At 41.0% G+C, this 22,982-nt stretch overlaps 1 protein-coding gene across 3 annotated transcripts; it reads left to right on the top strand.

Annotated features, from left to right (window-relative positions):
• Nucleotides 1-4,495: 4,495 nt before the first annotated feature.
• Nucleotides 4,496-17,684, top strand: LOC124278848 (mucin-5AC-like). 3 transcript variants are annotated; one of them, XM_046714630.1, is made up of 16 exons: nt 4,496-4,611; nt 5,806-5,950; nt 6,774-6,898; nt 7,789-7,885; nt 8,527-8,789; nt 8,829-8,852; nt 8,993-9,125; nt 9,814-9,938; nt 11,027-11,120; nt 11,442-11,704; nt 12,839-12,947; nt 13,525-13,640; nt 14,230-14,344; nt 14,945-15,252; nt 16,228-16,392; nt 17,094-17,684. In XM_046714630.1, the coding sequence occupies exons 1-16, from the start codon at nt 4,548-4,550 to the stop codon at nt 17,237-17,239; spliced, it is 2,292 nt and encodes a 763-aa protein (XP_046570586.1). In that variant the 5' UTR covers nt 4,496-4,547; the 3' UTR covers nt 17,240-17,684. The 3 variants fall into 3 exon arrangements, with proteins under 3 accessions (XP_046570586.1, XP_046570587.1, XP_046570585.1); XM_046714631.1 differs by having other exon boundaries at nt 8,527-8,755; nt 8,807-8,852; XM_046714629.1 differs by having other exon boundaries at nt 8,527-8,852.
• The last annotated feature ends 5,298 nt before the right edge of the window (nt 17,685-22,982 follow it).

A 22,982-nucleotide genomic window follows, 5' to 3' on the forward strand; every position in this document is an offset into this window, starting at 1 on the left:
TACAAAAAGCGATGATAGTATCTTACGACTAATTAGCTGTGTCAAAGATGAAGACTAGGTCAGAATACATTTTGGGTGAGTAAGTGATAGAGTGAGTTTTACGCCACACTCAGCAGTATTCCAGCTCTATGGCGTCCGTCTGTAAATAATTGAGTCTGGACAACACAATCCAGTGATCAAAAAGCATGAATATCGATCTGTGCAATTGGTATACGACGACATGTGTCAACCTGGTCAGTAAGCCTGACCACCCGATACCATTAGTCGCCTTTTACGACAGGCATCGGTTACCGAAGACCCATTCTACCATGACTTCAGTAAACACTGGATTGTGATTGGTTAATTAAAGCCATTCAGAGGTATATAATCACTTTATACAGGTATCTGTTTTCCGTGCGCAATCATACATGGTTTACGGTAATGCACTATTTTTGTCTGCCCACTAACATGGCGGTGACCAAACAACCTACCGATGCATCGATAAATTACGGCGATTTTACTGTCGGAAATTACACATATGTCTTTAAAGATGGATTTAGCGATGACGGGATCGACTCACTACTTGCGTAAATCACAGCAATAGGTGTTTATACATACAAAAGTACTTCGAAAGCATGGAAAAAAGTATTCAGTCGAACAAGATCAAAACATCGTCTGCTTTCCGAATAAAAATTCAGCAAAAATAAAATATGTTTACGTTGATTCTATGTAATATCAGAATAGATCCAGCAATGGACTGCTACATAATTTCCGTGTTAAATTCATTATCAGCTTTCGTCAACGATATCCCCACTGATCTTCATCCGGTAACGGAGGATGCATTAACATCGAACGCCTAAGAAATTTTAATGCTTTCCGTCCACATAAAGAAACAGTTAGGTCATCAATTCAAACAAAATGATATTTTGAAATTTGTACTGTTTCAAATTTAGCGGTAGTAAAACACAATATTACAGAATCTGCAAACCGTTCTGTTTAGCCTTTTTTTTTTAGATCTGAAAGTATAATATCGTTGAAAATGTTATTTAGCTTAGTCATGATCCCTCTTATCCATTACACTGCTTGATCTAAAGTAGTCTATTAAAGTATAATTAATTACCTTACCGTGTTAATGCCAGAGGTACACCCTCATGTCCTGATCCATACTTTCGGAAATATCACCACAAATCTGTCTTTGTCAACACACTCGGGAACATGCCAGCAAATCCGATTCAATTTGAATTCACTACACTTTGAAGCCACTAGGTCACAAAACACTTTCCAAAACGTAGAAAATAATATCCGTAGAATAGAATTTGAGCACAAAGTACACACATGAGTGTGTAAGAGTCACCACAGCTGTCGCACGCAGACGTAGAGGTGCGTGAAATCGTCAAGTTGACAGGGCGCAAAATTCAACAGTATCTAAATTTGGTACAACGGACTTCTCGTTACAGCAAAAGCGCCTCCACTCTTAAATTTTGTACCAGTACCAGTAATTAGATATCAAAGACTATCTCAGTCATACAATCAGGTTAACCTTGCGTAAACTGTCAGACGCTCTCCTGTCGCATCTTTCCAAATTTGCACGTAAATGTAAACAATGACTTCCGAGAAAAGGTCAAGGCCATGAGGTTGCTGCCATTATTCTGGTGGGGTAAGGGTCTACGGTGGAATTTTCAAATGTGAACCAAGCCTTTTAAACTTATTTGATAAATGTGTTTCAACTTATCAGTTAATGATTGGTAATTGATGCATTGAAAAACAAAACGTGATTTGTTATTACTGAATTTGGAGTTTGTTAGTCATTGACGGTTTGCCACCAATCACCCCGTTTCGGGCGATGCCACTTGAGATTGGAATGCGAGGCCGCTTCACGTATTGACTCGTAACCAAAGAAAGAGCTCCACCTGAAATTGTTCATAAAATTGTCATGGCAGAACGGAGATAAACCTCCTGTGTTGGAAAATCAGAGGTATATAACGAAATTATAATAGCTCTAAATTGTCCGGTTTTAAATGAAATTTAGAGCTATTATAATTTCGTTATATACCTCTGATTTTCCCACACAGTAGGTTTATCTCCTAAATATATGAACATGCCATTACCTTGATAACATGTTATTCATGACAACATGATGCTATCATATGAATAAATTATATACATACATTGTACATATGTGGTTGTGTTCCCTTTCTCAATTGAAATACTCGCCTATTTCAAATGACATCAGCATCGCATGCAGTTGTCACAGCTGGTACAGTGAGAGTTGAGTTTTTAGCAACATTCCAGCTTTATGGCGGCCTTCTGTAAATAATCGAGTCTGGACCAGACGCTCAAGTGATCAACGACATGAGCATCGACCTACACCAAGTCAGCGATCCTGACCACCCGATCCCGGTAGTCGCCTCGACACGACAAGCATGGGTTGTCAAATATTTTGTCTTCTGATTTTTATCATTATGTGGTTAGGAATGGCGATTTTAGATTTATTTTACCTTAAGGACAGTGTCTTGGAACTATTTACAAACGTAATGTTGATAAATAACAAAACTTTTTAAGACTTTTCTGAAAGATATCTGATTTAACTTGCAAACGTGTTTCACGAAAGAATGATTAAACAATAGATAGCTTTATCTAAACTTTTAAATTGTACCGATAAATCTTGCAAAATGTGTTATGTGTGCTATGTATGGCCCGTCCCAAAAAGAAACGATGGATAGAAAAACATCCTATTTATGTTTCAAGTTTAGGTTTAAATAAAAAGGCAGGATATTTTTACCATATAATTACGGCGGTGTAGAATACTGTACTTTAAAAAAAGTCGAGGTATTAATTTTAAATCAAGAGCAATATAAATACTAGTAGCCCTCGATATTTCAGTCTATTCATATCACCTTTCTGTTATTCACTTCAGGGCAGTGGGGTAGCCTAGTGGTAAAAGCGTTCGCTCGTCACGCCGAAGACCCGGGTTCGATTCCACACATGGGCACAATGTGTAAAGCCCCATATCTTGTGTCACTACCATATTGCAGGAATATTGCTAAAAGCGGCGTAAAACATACTCACTCACTATAATTTACAACCCCAGAAATCAGACACGAAACATTCCAGTGTACATGGTACATAATTATAAACAGGATTGAACAATACAATACCTCGTAAATGTGATAAAAGTAATTCGGTATTAAAACAGCAAAATCTAAATGATGTTCAAGTCATGATAAGCGAGCTACCAGCCCCGATAGTGTGTTTTCGTTCTATAACAGAGAGGTGTATATTTCACTTCCGCATACCCATGTCACGGGCCATGAGATGCGGTCGATCGGCCAAGTGAAATCAGGTGAAATTGAGAGGTGCAGTACTGTTACTGCCATTGTCATACATGACTGCCACACCCATGTGTCAACAAAGGCATGCGTTATCTCGCATGGTCTAGGGAACAAGTGTTTATGCGGGCTTCTTAGAAAGCCATTGAGACAAGTGCGCACCGGAACAGCTATTCCGGGCGTTCAGTAATCTGAAGAGGCCCTGTTTGGGTTTTATAGTTTTGTCGGATGTGTGTGGCTTTTTACACCGCTGTGAAATATCAGTTTTCCTGGGTCCTGTTTTCGAATATGATAACCGTGCTTGAATGATCGTATCCCCTATACGTAACAGACTTACAATGGCTGTATCGTTAATAGACGTTTTGTGAAACGACCCGCGGCGTCTGTGAGTCATAGCAGACATATTTGTAACCATGTGAGGAGTAGAACCCGGTCCTTTTGTCGGAGGTGCAAGCGCTGTAATCACAACGCCAGCCCACCGACTCCTTACCACACCGTGTGACCTTAGATTACAGGGGGCTTTTTTCACAATTTTTAATTTTTTAGAAAAATAATTCACTGAGCACTTGATTATGCAGAAAATAATAACCGAGTTCCCTAACATTAAAAAATATAATGTTCATCTCAAACCAAAGTTCCACAAGAGTTAACTCAAATGGATCGGTTGTCATAGACAAGGATCGATGCTCATGTCTTCAGTCACTAGTTACGTGGTACAGCTGGAACTTTTGTTGACGGGCGTTTATACATTCACTCACTCATTCAAATAATAACTATAAGATACAACGGAAAAACGGTATCGCAGAAACACAAATCATATAAAGTATTAAATTTTGTTAAGCGCAGGTTTTCTTGTACTGTAAAAATGAAAATGATGAACGTCGAACAGCACGAAATGCACGAACTGGCTTTATCATTGGTCATTATATCAACCACTGGTTCAGCGGGTTCAGATTCGAACATTTACAGACCTCCCTGGCAAAGCTGAATCCAGCGGGTGATACGTCACAACCCAAAACGGGCCTCACTGATTTCTCGTCTGTAAGACTCATTGTCTCTGTTGTCAAAGGAAAGGCTATGTTGAAATTCAGGATATATTACATTATCTGTCTGGATGATGTTGACAACAATTGAAATAATGACGTCACAGAGACCCGGATGTGTTCATCTATATATACCAAGTCGTCTATTCATTCAATCTACAGTCTTCTATAGGCGTATTTCAATCATCACTCAACGATGCTTGCATTTCAACACACCTGGAAAGGCCTACTTTTGTTAGCCTGTTTGTATACATGCTCAGGTAAGTTTTGTAATTTACACATAGGTACAAGTGTTCATTTTTTTCTAAATAATCCATTGTAACATGAACTCGCTCAATCCTCCACCTATGACAAAAAATGAGTGAGATCAGATTGATAGTCACTTAGGCCATACCGTGACTAAAACAAATCATATATTGATAACATATAAAGTTATAAAGGAAATATCTGTCGACAAGGGACGGTTAAGCAACTACAATATCACAGTTGGAGATTTAAAACTGGCATGTAACTTAGAAATTATATCACTATTTACCGTTAACATTAATAATCAACTATTATATTAATTAGCTCTGTTAACATAATAATCAACTATAATATTAATTAGCTCTAGTCCTAATATTTACGACATTATCATATAGGAAATAAAACAATGCAAAACAACCAATTCCCAAATTTCATCTGTTTCGGTTTCAAACATAACTTACTGATCTTAGCTTATCTGTGCATGTTCTGGTCTGTCAACCAAGTGCCCCCTTTCAGTATGCAACAGAATTTTGACAATAGCTCTTTGTGCGGTTTAAGGTGCTCGCTGTGATAAATGCAACGACATTCCTAAACACAGAGTCACAAATATTCCTTTTATGGTGATGTTTTCTATCTTGTCTACCCTTTTATTGCCCTATTCATCGCTTCTTTGTTACACCTAAATAACATGCATTGGTTCCAATTTCGACTTGAAGTAATGAAGACTAGAAATGCAGATTAATAAACATATTTATATTTTAGAGGCAAAGTTAGAAATACACAATCACAGGTATAATATCAAATAATATTTTGATACGATTGTAACATATTTTTGATGCCATAATATTACAATATTCTGATAAAATGAAATTACATATTTGCACACAGGTTTTTTTGGGGTTAGATGTGGTGTCCCTTGTCGGAAGGGATGACCAAACAGATCGAATGGTCAGTCCCGATATAATCGATATCAGTATAGCATCAGTACTCAGTATGGCTATTAGGGGCGATTGGGTAGCCTAGTGGTTAAATCGTTCGCTCGTGACGGTGAAGACTCGGGTTCGATTCCCCACATGGGTACAATGTGTGAAGCCCATTACTGGTGTCCCCCGCCTGATGCTGCTGGAATATTGCTAAAAGCGGCGTAAAACCATACTCACTCACTCTTCCCACATGTGTTTGCCATTACTAACGTTTGTATTTTCTAGGTGCGCCATTGTCGTGCGACCCCGAAGGAAGCGCAGCGTGTTTCTCCAGCTTTAGTCAAGGGATTCTGAGGGTGGCCTTGCCCCATCTGACACAGAATATCAGCGTCCAAAACGCAAACTTGTCCTTCGTCAGTCAGATCTGCAGGTAAATAAACACAACAAAACTTAGACTCTAGTCGCTAAATATATATATAATTTTGATAGATAACAAACAATAATTTTTAAATTGGAAAGAAGCTCCAGTGAAATCTAGACTTGCTTCATTTACATTTTAGCATCGCGGTTCAGGGACTGTGAGACCGACTATACAAAACTCTGAGTATAACACTATAGAGACACCAACTGTTGTGTGTATAACAGGCGCCCACGTTACCAGTGGGGATGAAGTCGAATTTAGCATGTCTTATGTATTTTTCACATCTCACATCTCTTTTAACTTTTGAACCAATTTTTGAACTCGTCCTTGATTATATATACTGAGAGAAACAAATAAGGAATCACAGGAAACTTCAAGCGTTCCTTTATTATTTTCCAGTTTCCATCGCCACAGCGCTATTCAAAACTGGTGATGAAAACTGGAATATATTAAAGGAACTCTAGAATTTTCCTGTGATCCTTTATTTGTTTCTCTCAGTATATAAATGAGAATGAGGGTTTTCTTGTATTGCTATAAAACCATTTTTTTATGAGCCACAATATTACCGATACCATCTTAGATAATATTATAATAATTTCTGTGAAACTGTAACATTTGATCGTGTGAAATTTCTAAATTTTGAGCTATTAAACCTAAATTTTCTTTTTTACTGAACTGATGTTTTCGGGGAAGATATGATATTTTTGGTATTGTGAGATGGTAAAACTGATATAGTTTCCTCGGATAGCGGGAACTTACAATTTATGTGAAACAGTAAGTTTGTAAATGATTTTTACTGTAAAGCACTCCAGCTAATATTTCTTTGACTCAGTGAGTACAACCGCACCTACTTGCCCTGCATTTCTCCAACCCTCGTCGGCTGCCCTGCATGGAGCTATATTACCTACGAGATGACCAGCGCTGCCGTGGAGTACATCTGTCGAAGCAATGAAACGAGTAAGCAGCACATAAGCACAAACTAACTTTTAAAATACGTCACTTATTTTATTCATTGGTATTAGAATGTGTCTGAAACTCATCGCCAAAAATATATACATGTACCTTGTGTACTTATTATGCGTTGAATCGATGCATGTCAGGGCTCACTTGCACAAAGCGATCTTAGCGCTACAATGATTGTAACTCCCATTCTCCAATATAGGTTTAAGATAGTCGTAGCGCTAAGATCGCTTCGTGCAAGTGGGCCCAGATCATCTTGCGTGGTCTTGTGGTGTTAGCTTTGACTTGTCACACTGACTGTCCGGGTTTGGATCCAGCGTGTTGTTGATGTCTCCTGCTGTGATATTTCTGGAATATTGCTAAAAGCGGCGTAAAACTAACTCACTCACTGTTATTGATTATTTACTGCTTAAACGGGCTGAACAATTCTACCTCACTGTGTAACTTTGCCAGGTTCAGCCTGAGAGTGAATGAATTGTATGTTGCGCCAATGATTTGCTTATTGATGATGAGAGTGAGTGAGTGAGTTAGACGAGTTTAACTCCGCTTTAAGCAAAATTCGTTTTATATATTGGTCGGGATTGGGAGTTATTAGCAAAACACATTTACTTCTTTACTTACGTACGGAACAGAACCCGAATATTCGTGAAGAGCCGACGCTTTAACCACTGGGCCATTCATGAATAATCTACGTCAAAATTCATACAGTTCTTATCCACCACCCGTACATCATGCTCGAAATTGGATTCGAACCGGTCTTTAGACTACGTGAAACTCTAGTAAGATTCCCACTGATCGGTCATATTGGCCACCCGTTACTCATATTAGCCTCCCTCCGATAGGAAATGGGTACATGAGTTCCAAGAAGTGTTTATCATTGTTTTCAGTGGTACGGGATGTGCTAGCGTGTGTGTCAGTGCCGTCAGTCGCTCCTGCAATCATGGCCTGCAACGAGGCTGCCCTGGCGGCAACCAAACCGTGCCAGTAAGTACACCTGCTCAGCCCAACCAATAAACTTGACAAAACAAACGTTCCTAACTGATGTCATTGAAAAAGTTGAAGTTTCTTCTTTGTACGTTCTATTATTTCAAAATTCATGTATAATAATATATTTAATCATACTTATGTGATGGATACTTTGGATAACGACTCAAAAGTCATTGATGGCAACTAGGTCCGCATGCACAAAGCGACTTCAGCATTAGGATGATCGTAACTCACATGCTCTAACACTGACTAAAGATGAGCGTAGTACTAAGATCGCTTTGTGCAAGTGGGCCCTGAATCGTTCCATTTACTAATTAGTCTCTGAATATATACTCGAGAACAAGGGACAAGTCTTTTTAAGATAACCAGTTTTGGTCGTTTATTGTTTTAGTTTGTACAGATATCTTTGTTGATGGTGATGAAGAATGCTTCATATTAACTTCAAATGTAAACAATCGGTCCAATTCCCTTTCCTCTTTTCCCAATTGCGTAGATCGTTACTCATGTTGTTGATCACTGGGTTGTCTGGTCCAGACTCGATTATTTACAGACAGCCGCCATATAGCTAGGATATTGCTGAGTGCTGTGTAAAACTAAACTCACTCACTCACTCACTTACCTTTACTCTTTCCTTTCAGCCCAGCTTATACTTGGCAGAGATGCGTAGCTGACATCACCTCCAACGTTTGTTCCGTGTCTTCTAATGCTGCTTTAAACGATGTCATTGCTCACAGTCTGCAGCCCATGTTTGACTTGTATCCTTGTCAAGACAACTATACTTCTGTAACGTCAGAACCTGAACCTGAGATCACGAGAGAAACAGGTACCCCTGAACCAGAACCTGAGATCACGAGAGAAACAGGTACCCCTGAACCTGGACCTGAGATTACGAGAGAAACAGGTACCCCTGAACCTGGACCTGAGATTACGAGAGAAACAGAACCGGAACCGGAAGTGACAAGTGGTGAGCTAACTTATAGTTAACAATTGAATTTCACCCTCTGTCATGCCACTGTGGTTAGACAGGATGAAAGATGTATGAAAGAACGCGTCCAATCATTTATTTTTTCAAGTTAAAAAATATTGGAGGCTCTTATTTTCCAGCTCCAAGTGCTGTGTGTGACTTGATGTCCTTCAGCATGTGCAGCGCAGAACTGAACCAGGACCTGCAGGTGTGGGTGGCGAACCTTATCGTCTCTGGACGCTTCAACGACTCAGACCTCGATACACTTTGCAGGTACATATAATTCTCTTTGATCCTTTTATTGATTCCCGTCTGTGAATCATTTGCTTAAAACCAGGGCCTAGATTTTCGAAGCTCTTTTAGCGCTAAGACAGTCGTAAGTTAATGTTAATGTATGGCACTTACGACTATCGTAGCGCTGAGAGAGCTTCGAAAATCTAGGCCCAGGGCCCGTTTCACAAAGCTATCGTAGCACTACGACTGTCGTACCTCATGTACTATAAGTAACATACTACTGTCGTACCTCATGTACTATAAGTAACATAGACTTACGACAGTCGTAGCACTACGACAGCTTTGTAAAACGGGGCCCAGGCCGTATATTCCAGCCCTTTAGTCTCTATTCATGCCCCGCAATCGCTGCGCAGAGTGGCGTCCCTTTGGAATGCTAAAATCTGTGACTGTGGGTTCGAATCCCAATTTGACTATTTATGGTTCTTGGTTTGGTACGGCCTGCATCACTTTGGGCTCTTTTCCAATGATGATGATATAAAACCATAAATGAAACGATGTTTGAAGCATTAAAACAAATTCACTCACATTTACAAACAACAATCGGCGTTATTTTGTGCTTCAACAAATGTTTATCTGACAGGTCCAATTACACTGAAACAAGTGTGCAAAGCACCGTCAAACGCCACCTAACTATTTTGTAATTTTTCTGATTTGATCACTGTTTCAGAGTTCACTACAGGAAATACCAACAATGTGTTTGGCCGTTGACCTCGGGATGTCGCAAAGACACGATGTTAGTGCGTGACATAATGGTTGCTGCTTTCGACTTCATCTGCTCTGCCGACATAGAAGGTACTGTTGGGTTTGCATGATATCATGCTTATCCGTGTGACGTCAGACCGCGTGACGTTATAATCGTTTCACAGCCTCGTGGCCTAGTTTAGTTAAATCTACTATGAAATGGATTTTATATGTTAGTTTGTTATCAAACAATAATCAAATTAGGAAAACTACTGCTATCAGAGTATGTTGCGTGATGTGATTATCATATGAGATGGTAAAACTAGTAAATACAGTTGCAATACGGACTCCCCATAATGATGGCCGAGCAGTACTGTTTGTATGAGTGAGTGAGTGAGTAAGTAAGGTTTTACACCACTTTGAGCAATATTCCAGCAATATCACAGCGGGGGGACATCAGAAATTGTTCTTCACACATTGTACTCCTGTGGGGAATAGAATCCAGGGCGAACGAACTCTTTAACCAGTAGGCTACCCCACAGCGCCTGTCCTGTTTGAGTTGATTGAGAAGTTGTATTAGATTCCGGCATGTCGTAACGAAGTTTAAGCGACACGTGGCCTTTACCTCTTCGTTTTGCAGCATAGTGTTTCATACACTTTATTTTTCACAACAGCAAAATTACTGCCCTTCCAAACCAGAAAATAATACTGATAGTGTTCAGTCTAAACTGTTTATATGTCAGTTTGTGCCGGGTGCAAAGTTTCCAACAGTAGACTTTGTTTAAAGTAATGCATATTTCATGCATCACTTAAGGCTGCATACGGCAGAGCTGGATTGTCCTGAATACGTTGAATTAAGCTGTATTCGATTATATCTATTTGCATTTGATGTCTATGGCTTATGTTTTGTATTAACTAGTCTGGGATAGTTTCAATAAGGTACATGTCCCCAAGTAAAATATATCCTATGTTTGGAAATAGAGTGGTTTAATTTGACTGACTGACTGACTGAGTATGGTTTTACGCCGCTTTTAGCAATATTCCAGCAACATCACGGCGGGGGACACCAGAAATGGGCTTCACACATTGTGCCCATGTGGGGATTCGAACCCGGGTCTTCGGCGTGACGACCCAACGCTTTAACCATTAGGCTACCCCACCGCCCCGGTTTAATTTGAAACTCATTCTTTATGTTACAGATCTGAGAAGCACAATTCCCTGCATATCCCAGCCTGGCTTTACACAAGAGCTGCGGACATGTGCTCTGGCATCATCTACTTCAGGAATGTGCAGGTTAGTGTCACTAGGACAGTGCGGTGTATTTTCTGGTTAATCATAAGAAATCAGTCATCCACAGTTCCGAAACAGTGATCAGTCCTCAAATCAAGTTGTGAATATAAAAATCAGTGACTATGGTTTTACTCCGCTTTTAGCAATATTCTAGCAATATCACGACGGGAGACACCAGAAATGGGCTGCAAACATTGTACACCTGTTGGGAATCGAACGGCGTGACGAGCGAACGCTTTTACCACTTTGCTACCCCACTGCCCCGAATATAAAAAGATATATAACTCAAAACGTGAACACTTACAGACACTCTGTTCCTTTCAGTTTTGCAACGAACTACAAAACGTGTGTGTCTAACGTCACTTCCGGTTGCACCGACCCTGCGCAACAGGTCATCAGTGACCTCGTGGACAACCTACTGAAGCCACTGGAAGAGATCTTCCCCTGTGACGTCGACGTTACCACTGTCGTATCAACGCTTTTCACCTCAACAACACCCAAGACACCGGTCACGTCAACGTTCAAGACAACAACCTATATTACCCCAACACCGGAAGTGGTCACTGGTGGCGTTGTCATTGGGGAAGGTGAGAAACCTTTGTTCATGTTGGGTATACTAGAATGTGGTGTCATTCACGAGCTGTGGATGAGTGAATGGATGAATATGGTTTAATGTCGCTTTGAACAGTATTTCTGTCGGCCTAAGCTTGATTGAGGAGGAAATGTTAGACGTTCACCTCTTTCGTGAAACGGGGATAGCCTAATGGTTAAAGCGTCCGTTCGTCACGCCGAAGACCCGGGTTCGATTCCCCACATGGGTACTATGTGTGAAGCCCATTTCCCCTGCCGTGATATTGCTGGAATATTGCTAAAAGTGGCATAAAACTAAACTCACCCACTCACTTACTCATGATTTCAAACCCTGAATTGTCTTCTCCAGACTTATTTACAGACCACTTTCATTTTTTTTCGCAAACTAACAAACCACTCAGACCTCATCTGAAATGTGAGAGAGTATAAGAAAATGGAATAGTTTCTATAATGTACAGACGTAAAACCATACTCGCTCACCCACTCTTTCGTACAACCCACGAAACAATAGTGATGACTAACCAGGAATAATATGGCGACTCAACGATCATGCGACACTCTTTCCAAAACCAAATAACCAAAACGTTCATGTGAATGCGAATGTGAATTGTTAAGTGTTATCATGCAACCACTGATTTATATAACCTGCCAGATTTCGTGGTTATCATTAGAGACGACCAAACTTGGAGTCGATATGTTTTCTGCCTGGGTGAAATTTTTAATTATAAGCAATAACCTATCATCATTAGCTGCCAAACAATGGTCTGTCGACCCATGAAGATCCGGATAAGAACTGGTCTTCAGCAACCCATGCTTGTCGTAAGAGGCGACTAACGGGATCGGGTGGTCAGGCTCGCTGACTTGGTTGGCACATGTCATCGGTTCCCAATTGTGCAGATCGATGCTCATGCTATTGATCACTGGATTGTCTGGTCCAGACTCGATTACATACAGACCGCCGCTATATAGCTGGAATATTACTGAGTGCGGCGTAAAACATCAAACGATCTAACAAACAATGAAAAATGCCTGCCTATAACATATAGATTTGTCTTCAGAAGTAGATGTATGTTCTAAATGACACTCCTCATTAGAAGTTAGCATTATTGCAAGGCTATGCATTCTTCCAGGAACCTGTGGACGCAAGTGCCAGGAGCTACTGAACGTGCCGCTTTCACGTGTTGCAACTGCATCGCTGGCTGGCAATTTTACCCTCACTATCTACACAGACGCATGCCCGTGAGTAGAACTGTCTTACTGAAAACAATATGTTATCTCCTTGAAATGAGATTGCATACTCTTGACGTTGCTTTTGGTGTGTGATATGTCAACCACCATCGGACCTGTGAAGGTCCGGGTTAGAATATTGATCTTCAGTAACCAATGCTTGTCGTAAGAGGCGACTATCGGGATCGGGTGGTCAGGCTTTCTGACTTGGTTGACACACGTCATCGGTTCCCAATTGCGCAGATCGATGCCCATGCTGTTGATCACTGGATTGTCTGGTTCAAACTCGATTATTTACAGACCGCCGCCATATAGCTGGAATATTGCTGAGTGCGGCGTAAAACTAAACTCACTCACTCAACCATCATCGTCATTCACTGAAGTCGGTTCTAGGGCCTGTCGTCGTACCCCGACGGCGTGAATAGTTACTCATGACATCAATCACTGGATTGTCTGGTCCAGACTCGATTGTATCCTGGAGCATTGCTGAGTGCGATGTTTAACAAACGCACATATACTCCCAAGATTTTGTATTCAGCAGCAACTTTTTAAGAAAATATGTTTATCGGAATATTTCCATCTTTTTCAGTATTTTTGACAGTTTCCGCGAGTGCATGGCTTCTCTTTCTGAGCCATGTGTAATTCCTGCTCTGCAGTATGGTATCGTCTCTCAGTTTGAGTTCGCCTGTGGAAAAGCTTATAGTGGTAGGTATATGGCTGTGTGGGGCTGGCAATGTCAGGGGAGCGGCGGGGTAGCCTAGGGGTTAAAGCTTCCGACCGACAAGGGAGATCGCATCTAACCCAACACCCCCTGTGTACCAATGGGGGCGGCGGGGTAGCCAAGTGGGTAAAGCGTTCGTTCGTCACGCCCGAAGACCCGGGTTCGATTCCCAATATGGGTACAATGTGTGAAGCCTATTTCTAGTGTCCACTGCCGTGATATTGCTGGAATATTGCTAAAAGCGGCGTAAAACTAAAGTCACTCACTGTAATGTCTTTTTTCATTAGTATACTTATTGCACGAGTAAAAATGAATTTATTTACAAGGACTTTGATCAATTAAATAATGCATTTAAATGTGCAAAAGACAAGAATACCTTTGATCCTTCTTCGAACTGGGTGAAGGCAATGAGCTAAACATTATGCAAGTTAATTAGCAAGTTAACTCCCCTTTTCTACTAATGTCTTTTAGACTCCCAAGTATATAACGTGTAAGTGGTTTCTCTTCTAACGGGGACACTTTTGTTGATGTATTTTAACCAGTGGGTGTAACAAATGGAACTGGTGTTTTCAGCTATTATTGAATACGAGGACTGCTGGGAGAGGGACGACATCCAAGCCTCGTGGAATTCATGTATTACCGAGTTCACCACTGGGATTTCCAATGGGACGCAAAATGGCATATGCAGGTAGGCACACCTTCAAATGCCGGAATGGTTTGGTTTCCATGGAAACTGAACCGATTCAAGAATCACTGGCTCTGTGAGACGCAGCTTGTTATAAAATTTACAAATGTCATATTTCGTTTCATATAAATATTAACTTCATTAATATGGACACCTGAATAACTATAATTCCGCCATAACGATGTACGATGGATCTGGACGATTCCTCGATACCATGGCCGATGACCTCCACTACATGTACTTACATGTCGACACATGTTTCATATCTTCGAGTTAAACATATATATATTTACTGTCCTAATGGATGCGTAAAACACAGGATACTTTGTAAATTGGCAAAATAACCAAATGGAGAACTTTCATTTCATACATCGATAATCAATTAAGGATCAATGAAAAGTTAAAAGGCCCGTAAATCGAACTGTTGAAATACATATGTTCAGACGAAATGTTGCTCATAAGATCAAGCGCCTGTACAAGTTTGCAAATAATACGAAGACAAATGAAAAAAACGTTTCTTCATCCAGTGGATGAGGTTACAGATTTAAATGTGTCAACGGTATTAGATTTAAGAATAAAATGCATACATATTTTCTTCTTCAGACACCTGGACGCCTTTTCCATCTGCATAAGGGAGAAGGTCGCAACCTGTGGACAGGTCCCACTTGCTATAGTGACGGATTACATAAACGCCTCAACATATAGTGTTAGGAGGCTCTCCAACTGTTCTCTGGGACAGCCGACCACCGGACAAACGACGACTACTACGGCTACTACTACGACTACTACGGCTGTCCCAACTTCATCCTCCAGCTCCACCACCACCACCACCTCTGCAACAACTACACCCACCTCAACGACTACCTCAGCCGCCCCCAATTCAACCACGTCTTCACAGCAAAACCAGACAGGTGAGTCCGTAGGCATCAAATCTAAAGAAAACGCTGCATATCTTATCAAATATATATACAGCTCAAGTTAGAGTAGGGATAATATTTATTGATACACAGGTGTGTTCAGCTGCAAGCAACTCCAATTTAAACACACTGTTAATCATGAGACTGACCACATAATCTACTTACTAAGCCTCTAACAATAGAATGTTAGCAAGTTGCGTGCCTGCCCGAGGTAACTCGGGGTCATGTTAGTTATGGCCGAATGTTGTCGGAAAGTAATAATAGTCTATTTATGTTGCGCATTTATCCATGCACATTGCATGTTCAAAGCGCTGACATATTACCCCTGGTCAACGAGTACAGTACACTCCATGTGGAGAACACAACCGGTCGCCCAAGGTTCAAATTCAGACCATCATCGTGGTATCATCCCAGGTACCCAATTTACTGTTGGGTGGGCAGAGGCAATTTTGAAGGAACTCACTGGCCTAAGGTGAGACCACGTGTGCTTCGTTGTGGGGCAGGGCTGAAGTCCTAGAAACTCTCAAGAGTCAAGCTACCAAACACGGTCACCCATCCAAGGACTCTCCGCGCCCAACGTTGCTTAACTTCACCTGATTGTGGCCTGAGCTCTAAGCAACTACACAGTAGAGGGTACATGTTCATACCATCGTCCACTGGTTTAGATGTCTGTGACCACGTAATGGCACACTTATACTTCGTAAAGGAAGACTCCTGAATACGCCCGTTCAATGTCGTTAGTTCTGTTTCCAAAGACTTAGCTATGAATAAGTTCGAAGGTTGTACGTTACTGTCGCTAGTCTACTAGACAGTAGACGGACACCGATAACGACTCCGTGTACCCTCGTGGTTACCAGAACACCCTCCATTCCGCTATCCCGCCCGAGAGTTATATGAACATAGAATTGGTGGATGCATTGATGCTTTGAAGGCACTAGTTCTGATAATGTGCATGTATATTTTTTGCAGTGACCATTCCTAAGCTTCCAATCACCTGCTTCGACTGCAACAGCGGCACCAAAAGCTGGCCTAACCCGCAGTGCACCATCGACGGCCACATCGAAGAAGACCTTGTCGGCAAGACCACCTGCATGGACCGGTGCTTTGCTAAAACCAACAAATGGAATAAGGGAGGTAAGAGTCGAATGTCAAGTTCAAGGTCACCATCTCACAATCACATTGTCACACTATTTCCGTCACCGCTGTCAACTTTACGAAACAACAACTACTACATCAACTGACCACTGTACAAAAACACATCATCCACTACTGTTGTATGTATTCACACAGACATTAATTATTACTATTGCAAGATGACCTAACTCTACGCTCATAATATCAGTCACTAGAATGGTCAACTGGCATTTAGTGGAAACATTCTAACCAACAAACAAAATAGATGATACAGTGATCTAGGGGTGCATCAATTCACTGTGCAGGGTTATGTCCCTTACTCGTGCTAGGATCCGCTCATCGATCGAATCAAAGATTTGCGAAATGGTGTATTCTCTGTGTCATTTGGTATGTGGGTTCCTCTCACAACCCTGTTAAGATCCCAGGTAGAACTGGCCTTCAGTGACCCATGCTTGTTGTAATCTAGTCCGATGGTGAAGACGATAAATGTCATCGTATCCCAATCGCACAGGTCGATGCTCATCATGTCAATCACCGGATCTTCAGATCAACACTCGCTACACAGATCGCTATCAGACAGCTGAAATATTGCGTGCGGCGTTAAGTAGCAAACAAACCACCACATTAACCAAACACGCAGCGATGCAACTGATTTCAATTTTCACCCAAAATAAATCAATATGCCTCTGTTTCCGTTTCAGTAATTTTCCGCGGCTGCGCAGCAGGATTCTGGATGCCGGAAGCCCGTCCCTTGCCTCGTTCTGGATGTCAAATGATCCGTGACGAAATGTGGTGTTTCTGCGACCATGACAACTGCAATGAAATGTCCATGGCGCGCTTTGTTTAAAACACGGGTTTACCCGTATCCGATCTCAGATGCCAATTTTGGCTCGTGTCAGATAAGTGCCACAGCGGTATTATGTATCAGTATTGTACATATCGGCGTGACCTCTCTGTATCATTTAGATAATACCATTTGCCGTAGTCGTAGGTACCATTTCGTTTGACAACAAACTGTGATGATGTTTCCTGTATGCTCAAATAATCCGCCTTTTGATTCGTAATTAACAAATTAAACGTTAGAGAGATTGACATAATAAAATGTGTTCTTATAAGAAGCCCGTACAGACTGAAGCAGAGCGTGATCATGCTGGAACACCTGAGAGATATATGTGTTCAAACACCCGTGAAGGAAATCCTTATGCAATTCATGTATGTACAAATATTTGTATTTACGATATTTTGTGAGATTTATTTTTATTGATGTTTTACAATAAAACACCTGTTTTACATATATGTTTTTATTGTTTAATTTTTTATAACAATGTGTCGCTCATTTTTACTACCAGGTTCTCCTAGGACAGCTTTGTCCCTCCTGGCACTCTGACCGTTACACGTTGGTTAAAATCTACGCTACAATAAACATGGACATGTGCACATACTCCTGGGCCCTGGGGCCTTATTCTCGAAACGTTCGTAGCCCTAAGAATTCTTAACTTTGATCACAGCCAATGCGTTAAGAATGGGCTTAAGAAGTTCGTAGGGCTACGAACGTTTGAGAATAGCTAGCCAGATCCTCATACCAATCGTAGGCTTACGACCCATCAACTCTATACTTTTGTGTCAACTGGGCTTCACAAATATGTGAATCTTTTTGGGGCGCTTCTTCCAGTATTTTGCTGCACGATGATCGAGCGTACAAATAAAATATAATATAAACAAGAAATAGGCTTTCTTCTACACGTGCACAAAAGTACACATAATGTGAAACGCAAGCATTTGTTACTTTTGTGATTGAAATAAAGAGAAATAATAGATGCAACGATAAAATGTGGAAATTGTAATGTTTTTGGAAGATACGTGAAAAGAACATTGAAAACAATTATATAGCTATTTGAAACAAGAGGGTTGTTTGTATTAGAAGTGTGGCAGCCAACATGGCACCTTTAGGCTTTCGTAATATCGCAATCAGTGAGTACATTCATAAATTATATATAAGATGGAAGTCACTGACTATTGGAACTACGTCTGTTTTCCCTATAGCACTAGCATCTATGGAGCCATTTCTACAGCCATGTATCATTTGTCCTTAAGATAATTTGTTTCAACTTATCTCCATGCTTCAATCAAATATTTTGTGGAAAATGTTCGATTTTTGTTGTTGAGATCAGTGTTTCCCTCCATAATTCCAACACTGTTTTGACTCATGTATTACGTGAGACGTGCGACTGACAACAGGAACAGCCAGGCTAATATCCACCGTAGTCGACTGTTATCGCCATGTGCTCAAACTTCATTTCCTAAGGGTTTTTTTACGATAATGTCAAGTATAATTTTTGGAAACGTAATCTTCATGAAAATCAATACTTTAGCTATGTCCGAAATAATCTGATGATATATTATACTGACGAACAAAATAGAGTACACGCCTGGCTACTTTCTTTTGCACGTCAGTGTATAACAGAAGTGTTGAATATGTGTAGTCAATGTGGAAACGCATTGGCCTTTTTTCATGATTTATTTGGATTATGATTTTGTATTTTTGTTTTTTGTTGTCTAAATTAAAGGTAACTAAATGTTAAATATCTCAATCTGTACATGATCTTTTCTCTACTGATATTGTATGAACTCCATTGGCATACACGATTTGTGTTGAAGTGTTCAAGTCAATATTTTCACAGCAGAAAGTGATAAGCAGGTAAAATCCGCTTAATGAATACCAGTGAACTGACGTTGACCGGGCATAATGATCTCTTGACTTTGTTTTAAGTCGAATAGCACGTTGGATAGGCCAAATACCATATGGCGGCGAACAGAATAGTATGTATGCATGAGTCGAACATCACGTTGATGGGTCGAACATTTAAGCGGATGAACCCACTATCGCCGGGATTGCTCGAATATCATGAGGGTGTGTGCAGAATATCACGCGAATGAGTCGAATGTCTAAACCGGATGAAACCATTATCACGTGGATCGTCTTAAATATTGTTGGATGAACCAGAAATCATGTTCCCACTCAACAATACCTCCATTCTTCAACTTTGAAGGGATTAAATGTTTAACTCACTCTTTCTATTTTGCCAGAAAGAATATGTAGATCGTAACGTTATCAGTACAAACTTCTCCTCCTCTCCTCCTCCTTCTTCTCCTCCCAATATCTTCTCTCCTCTTCCTACTCCCCCTCCTCCCCATATCTTCTCCTCTTCTCTTCTCCACGTTCTATAAAGCAAGTAACCTCGGCTGTTGTAACGAGGAAGAAAGGAGCAGCCACAGAATATGTCTCCTGGACAATTACGATCAAACGAACATGTCTAAGTTAAAGCCTTGTCTCACTGAAAAACGTCGCCTGGACTGAACAAAGAATTTCTAGACTTAACAAACGAGGTACTTGACTCGCAACAATGAAAAAGAAGTCATAAATATCGCACCACCCATTTTTTCACTAAGTAAAACTGGATCTTCAACCTCATAAAAACGGTACTTAGAAAAGCACATTAAACTGTTTATATGGCCTCATGTGAGCGTTCAGTGAGAAAACTGACAACACAAGACCGACTTTGAACGCTAATTGGGGGTTTAATTGTAGCAAATTTAAGTTCACTAAAATCATCGTAAAGTAAGGTGAAGTAACTATGGCTGCCGGGGTCGTTACAGCAGACACACAACACAATTCACATTTCATTAATGTTGAACACACCAGTAAGGTCCACAATGACTGACTAACTCAGTTTCTGGTGTAACCGCCTCGCACTTGGATAACATTTTCTACACGCCGTCTCATGCTGGCCACCAGACGTCTGGTTCTCTGTTGGGGGATCTGCTGCCACTCATCATGCAATACATGGGTCAATTCATGAAGGTTCGGAACTGAAGGATCCCTTGTTCTCACCCTACGTCCCAAAATGTCACACACATGCTCAATAGGATTCATGTCTGGACTTCTGGCTGACCTTGGTAGTGTATCAATGGCATTGTGTTGGAGATGCTGAACAACAGCTCGAGCACAATGTGGTCTGGCATTACAGTCCATAAAGACTGGACATGAGCATGGTTATCGAAATGAGGCACTACAGTACCGTCCAGGATCAAGTTCTGGTACCTCTGTCCATTTAGTGTCCCTGGAACTGTGATGAGGTCAATTTTACAGTCATAGGAACATGACGGATCCACCCCCAATTGGAACATCAGCTTGAATGTTCCTCTGATCATATGCTGTGCCTTTCTGTCTCCAAACTCGTGCCCTCCCGTCTGCATGTGGATTCTCCATGTCCTCAGGTTCCAGCGAGGACGTGCTGGGCACGATGCTGAAAAGGCAAGGCGGTGTTGATTTGTGCGGAATGGTCGTCTGATTAGTCGTCTTGCGCTGAATCGTGCAGAATTTAGGCGTCGTCGGATGGTGCTGATGGACACTCTGTTGTATTGTTTTAAACATACTTTGTTCATTAAGAAAAGGATTGGGCACAAGTTATCCAACTTAGAAAAGCCCTCTGTTGTATGGATGCCATCCATGTCGCAGCTGTGTACAAGTAGACTTTGGGCTTCGTCTGGCTTCCCTGTCATTGGTTTTTCTGGGACGTCCAGACCTCGGTGCATCCTTCACTTCGCAGGAAGCAGTATGCTTCCGTATGAGCCTGCTGATAATAGTGAGATTAAAGTTCAGTTGTGCTCCAAACACACGACATGACATACCAGTCTGGTGCATACCCATAATTTGCCATCTATGGTTCCGAGGCACTTAACGCTTGGGCATTTAACTGGTTGGTCAAAATAAAGCTTAATTTATGCCTCAAATCAAACTTTAGCTGTGTGTGCCGACAGAACATACGCCAAAAGAGGCTATGTGCATACTGCAGTCTTAGCAAACCGACCCCCGGAACAAGCATGCTCAACGCAAGCATGCACGTGCAGCTCGGAACAGGGTGTTTGTGATATTATGTTCACGGATGGTGTAGTATATCAAATATGTACCTGTAGTTTCAAAAACCGAAAATTATATTTTCTAATTTGACTTTAAAATGTATGGTGCGATACTTTTGACGAGGTGTATATTTAGCTCAGCAACACCAGAAGTAGTCAGGACAAGATCAAATCGTCAATTTAATGCCTACTACAAAGTTTCCACCTGACAGTAAGAGTACGACCCTGTCCAGCAATGGCTGACGACGATTTGGGTTGAAAACCCCCCAAGGTTTTTATGTACCCGACGCAAATACTGACAAGCAGGGACCCTAAAGGCCAAAAAGGATTAATCAAAATTGTGTTGGATAAAATATGGAAAACAGGATTAGAAAACTAACTACTAAACAACAGGGGAACATACGCTACCTAAAGGCAACTATAAACATTTACAACTAAACTTGTACAATTCTTAGGGTGTCAAGCTCCGTGATACCAGGTCATGCTAACACAGGGTCCCGATCATGGTCACACTGGAGCCGCGTCATGCTCACACTCAGTAAGTCAGTGACACATTGTTAACACACAGCTCACACATGGGGTATTGGCGACCTACTCTTCGCACAAACTCCTATCAACAGTTTTGCAGATGCTGTAATAAATGCGCGTCATCTGCTGAGTCCACACAGTTGCTAGTGAGACAGTAGCAGTCCCCTGGTGTCCCAGTAAATGACTTGCAGTTCCAAGGAGGTACAAGGACAAGCTGAAGTATTAGCAGCAAGAAAATGCCAGGTTAAAAAACTGTGCACAGTCCAAGGTTGAAATGACAAGACAATCCTCGGAAAAGTTTCCTTGCGTATCAACTCTAAGAATAGTATGTACCTTTACTAAAAGATGACCTACCAATGTTGTGACTGGTGGTGTGATGAAGGGATCCAAGGTTGAGATGACAAGACAAAATTTTGAAAGGTTTGTTTGCGTATCATTTCTAAGAATAGTTCGTACTTTTACTAAGAGTTGGTCTAACATTGTTGGAACCAGTGATGTGATAACGATTTAATCATATTTTCTTCAATCGCACTGAAAAGATCAATACTATTACAGACAAAATAAGTGAGTGAGTGAGTTTAGTTTTACGCCGCTTTTAGCAATATTCCAGCAATATCAAGGTGGGTGACACCAGAAAGGAGCTCTGCACATTGTACCTATGTTGGGACTCGAACCCGGGTGTTCGGCGTGACGAGTGAACGCTTTAACCACTAGGCTACCCCACCACCCCATTACGGACAATGCAGAATCTATATTTTTCTACACTCTTTGAATAGATAAATAGTCTAAGTATAGTATGCGATTTCCGGTTCGAATCCCAGGTTTGTCCCGGTTGCAATCCTTGAATTGTCGTACCCGTGCCCATGCAGTGAACGACCTGGCCTAATTCTTTTTCAAATTAAAGCTGGCAATCCATGTACAAAGGAACTTTTGTTTAAGTGGGTGAGTTTAGTTTCAGCAATATTCCGAGGACACCCGAAATGGGCTTGACACATTGTACTCATTTGGGGAATCGAAATTTTGTTAATTGCATCTTCAAACTCAACTAATTCGCTTCAAAACGAATATGTTAAATTTGCATATTATATTTTATTGTAGACATTACATTTTCAACCAAATTTGAGAAGTGCTTTCTCTGAGCT

Source organism: Haliotis rubra, unplaced genomic scaffold (assembly GCF_003918875.1).
Source record: "Haliotis rubra isolate DU_JTF1 unplaced genomic scaffold, ASM391887v1 Scf242, whole genome shotgun sequence".
In the NCBI taxonomy this organism is placed as follows: Eukaryota; Metazoa; Mollusca; class Gastropoda; order Lepetellida; family Haliotidae; genus Haliotis; species Haliotis rubra.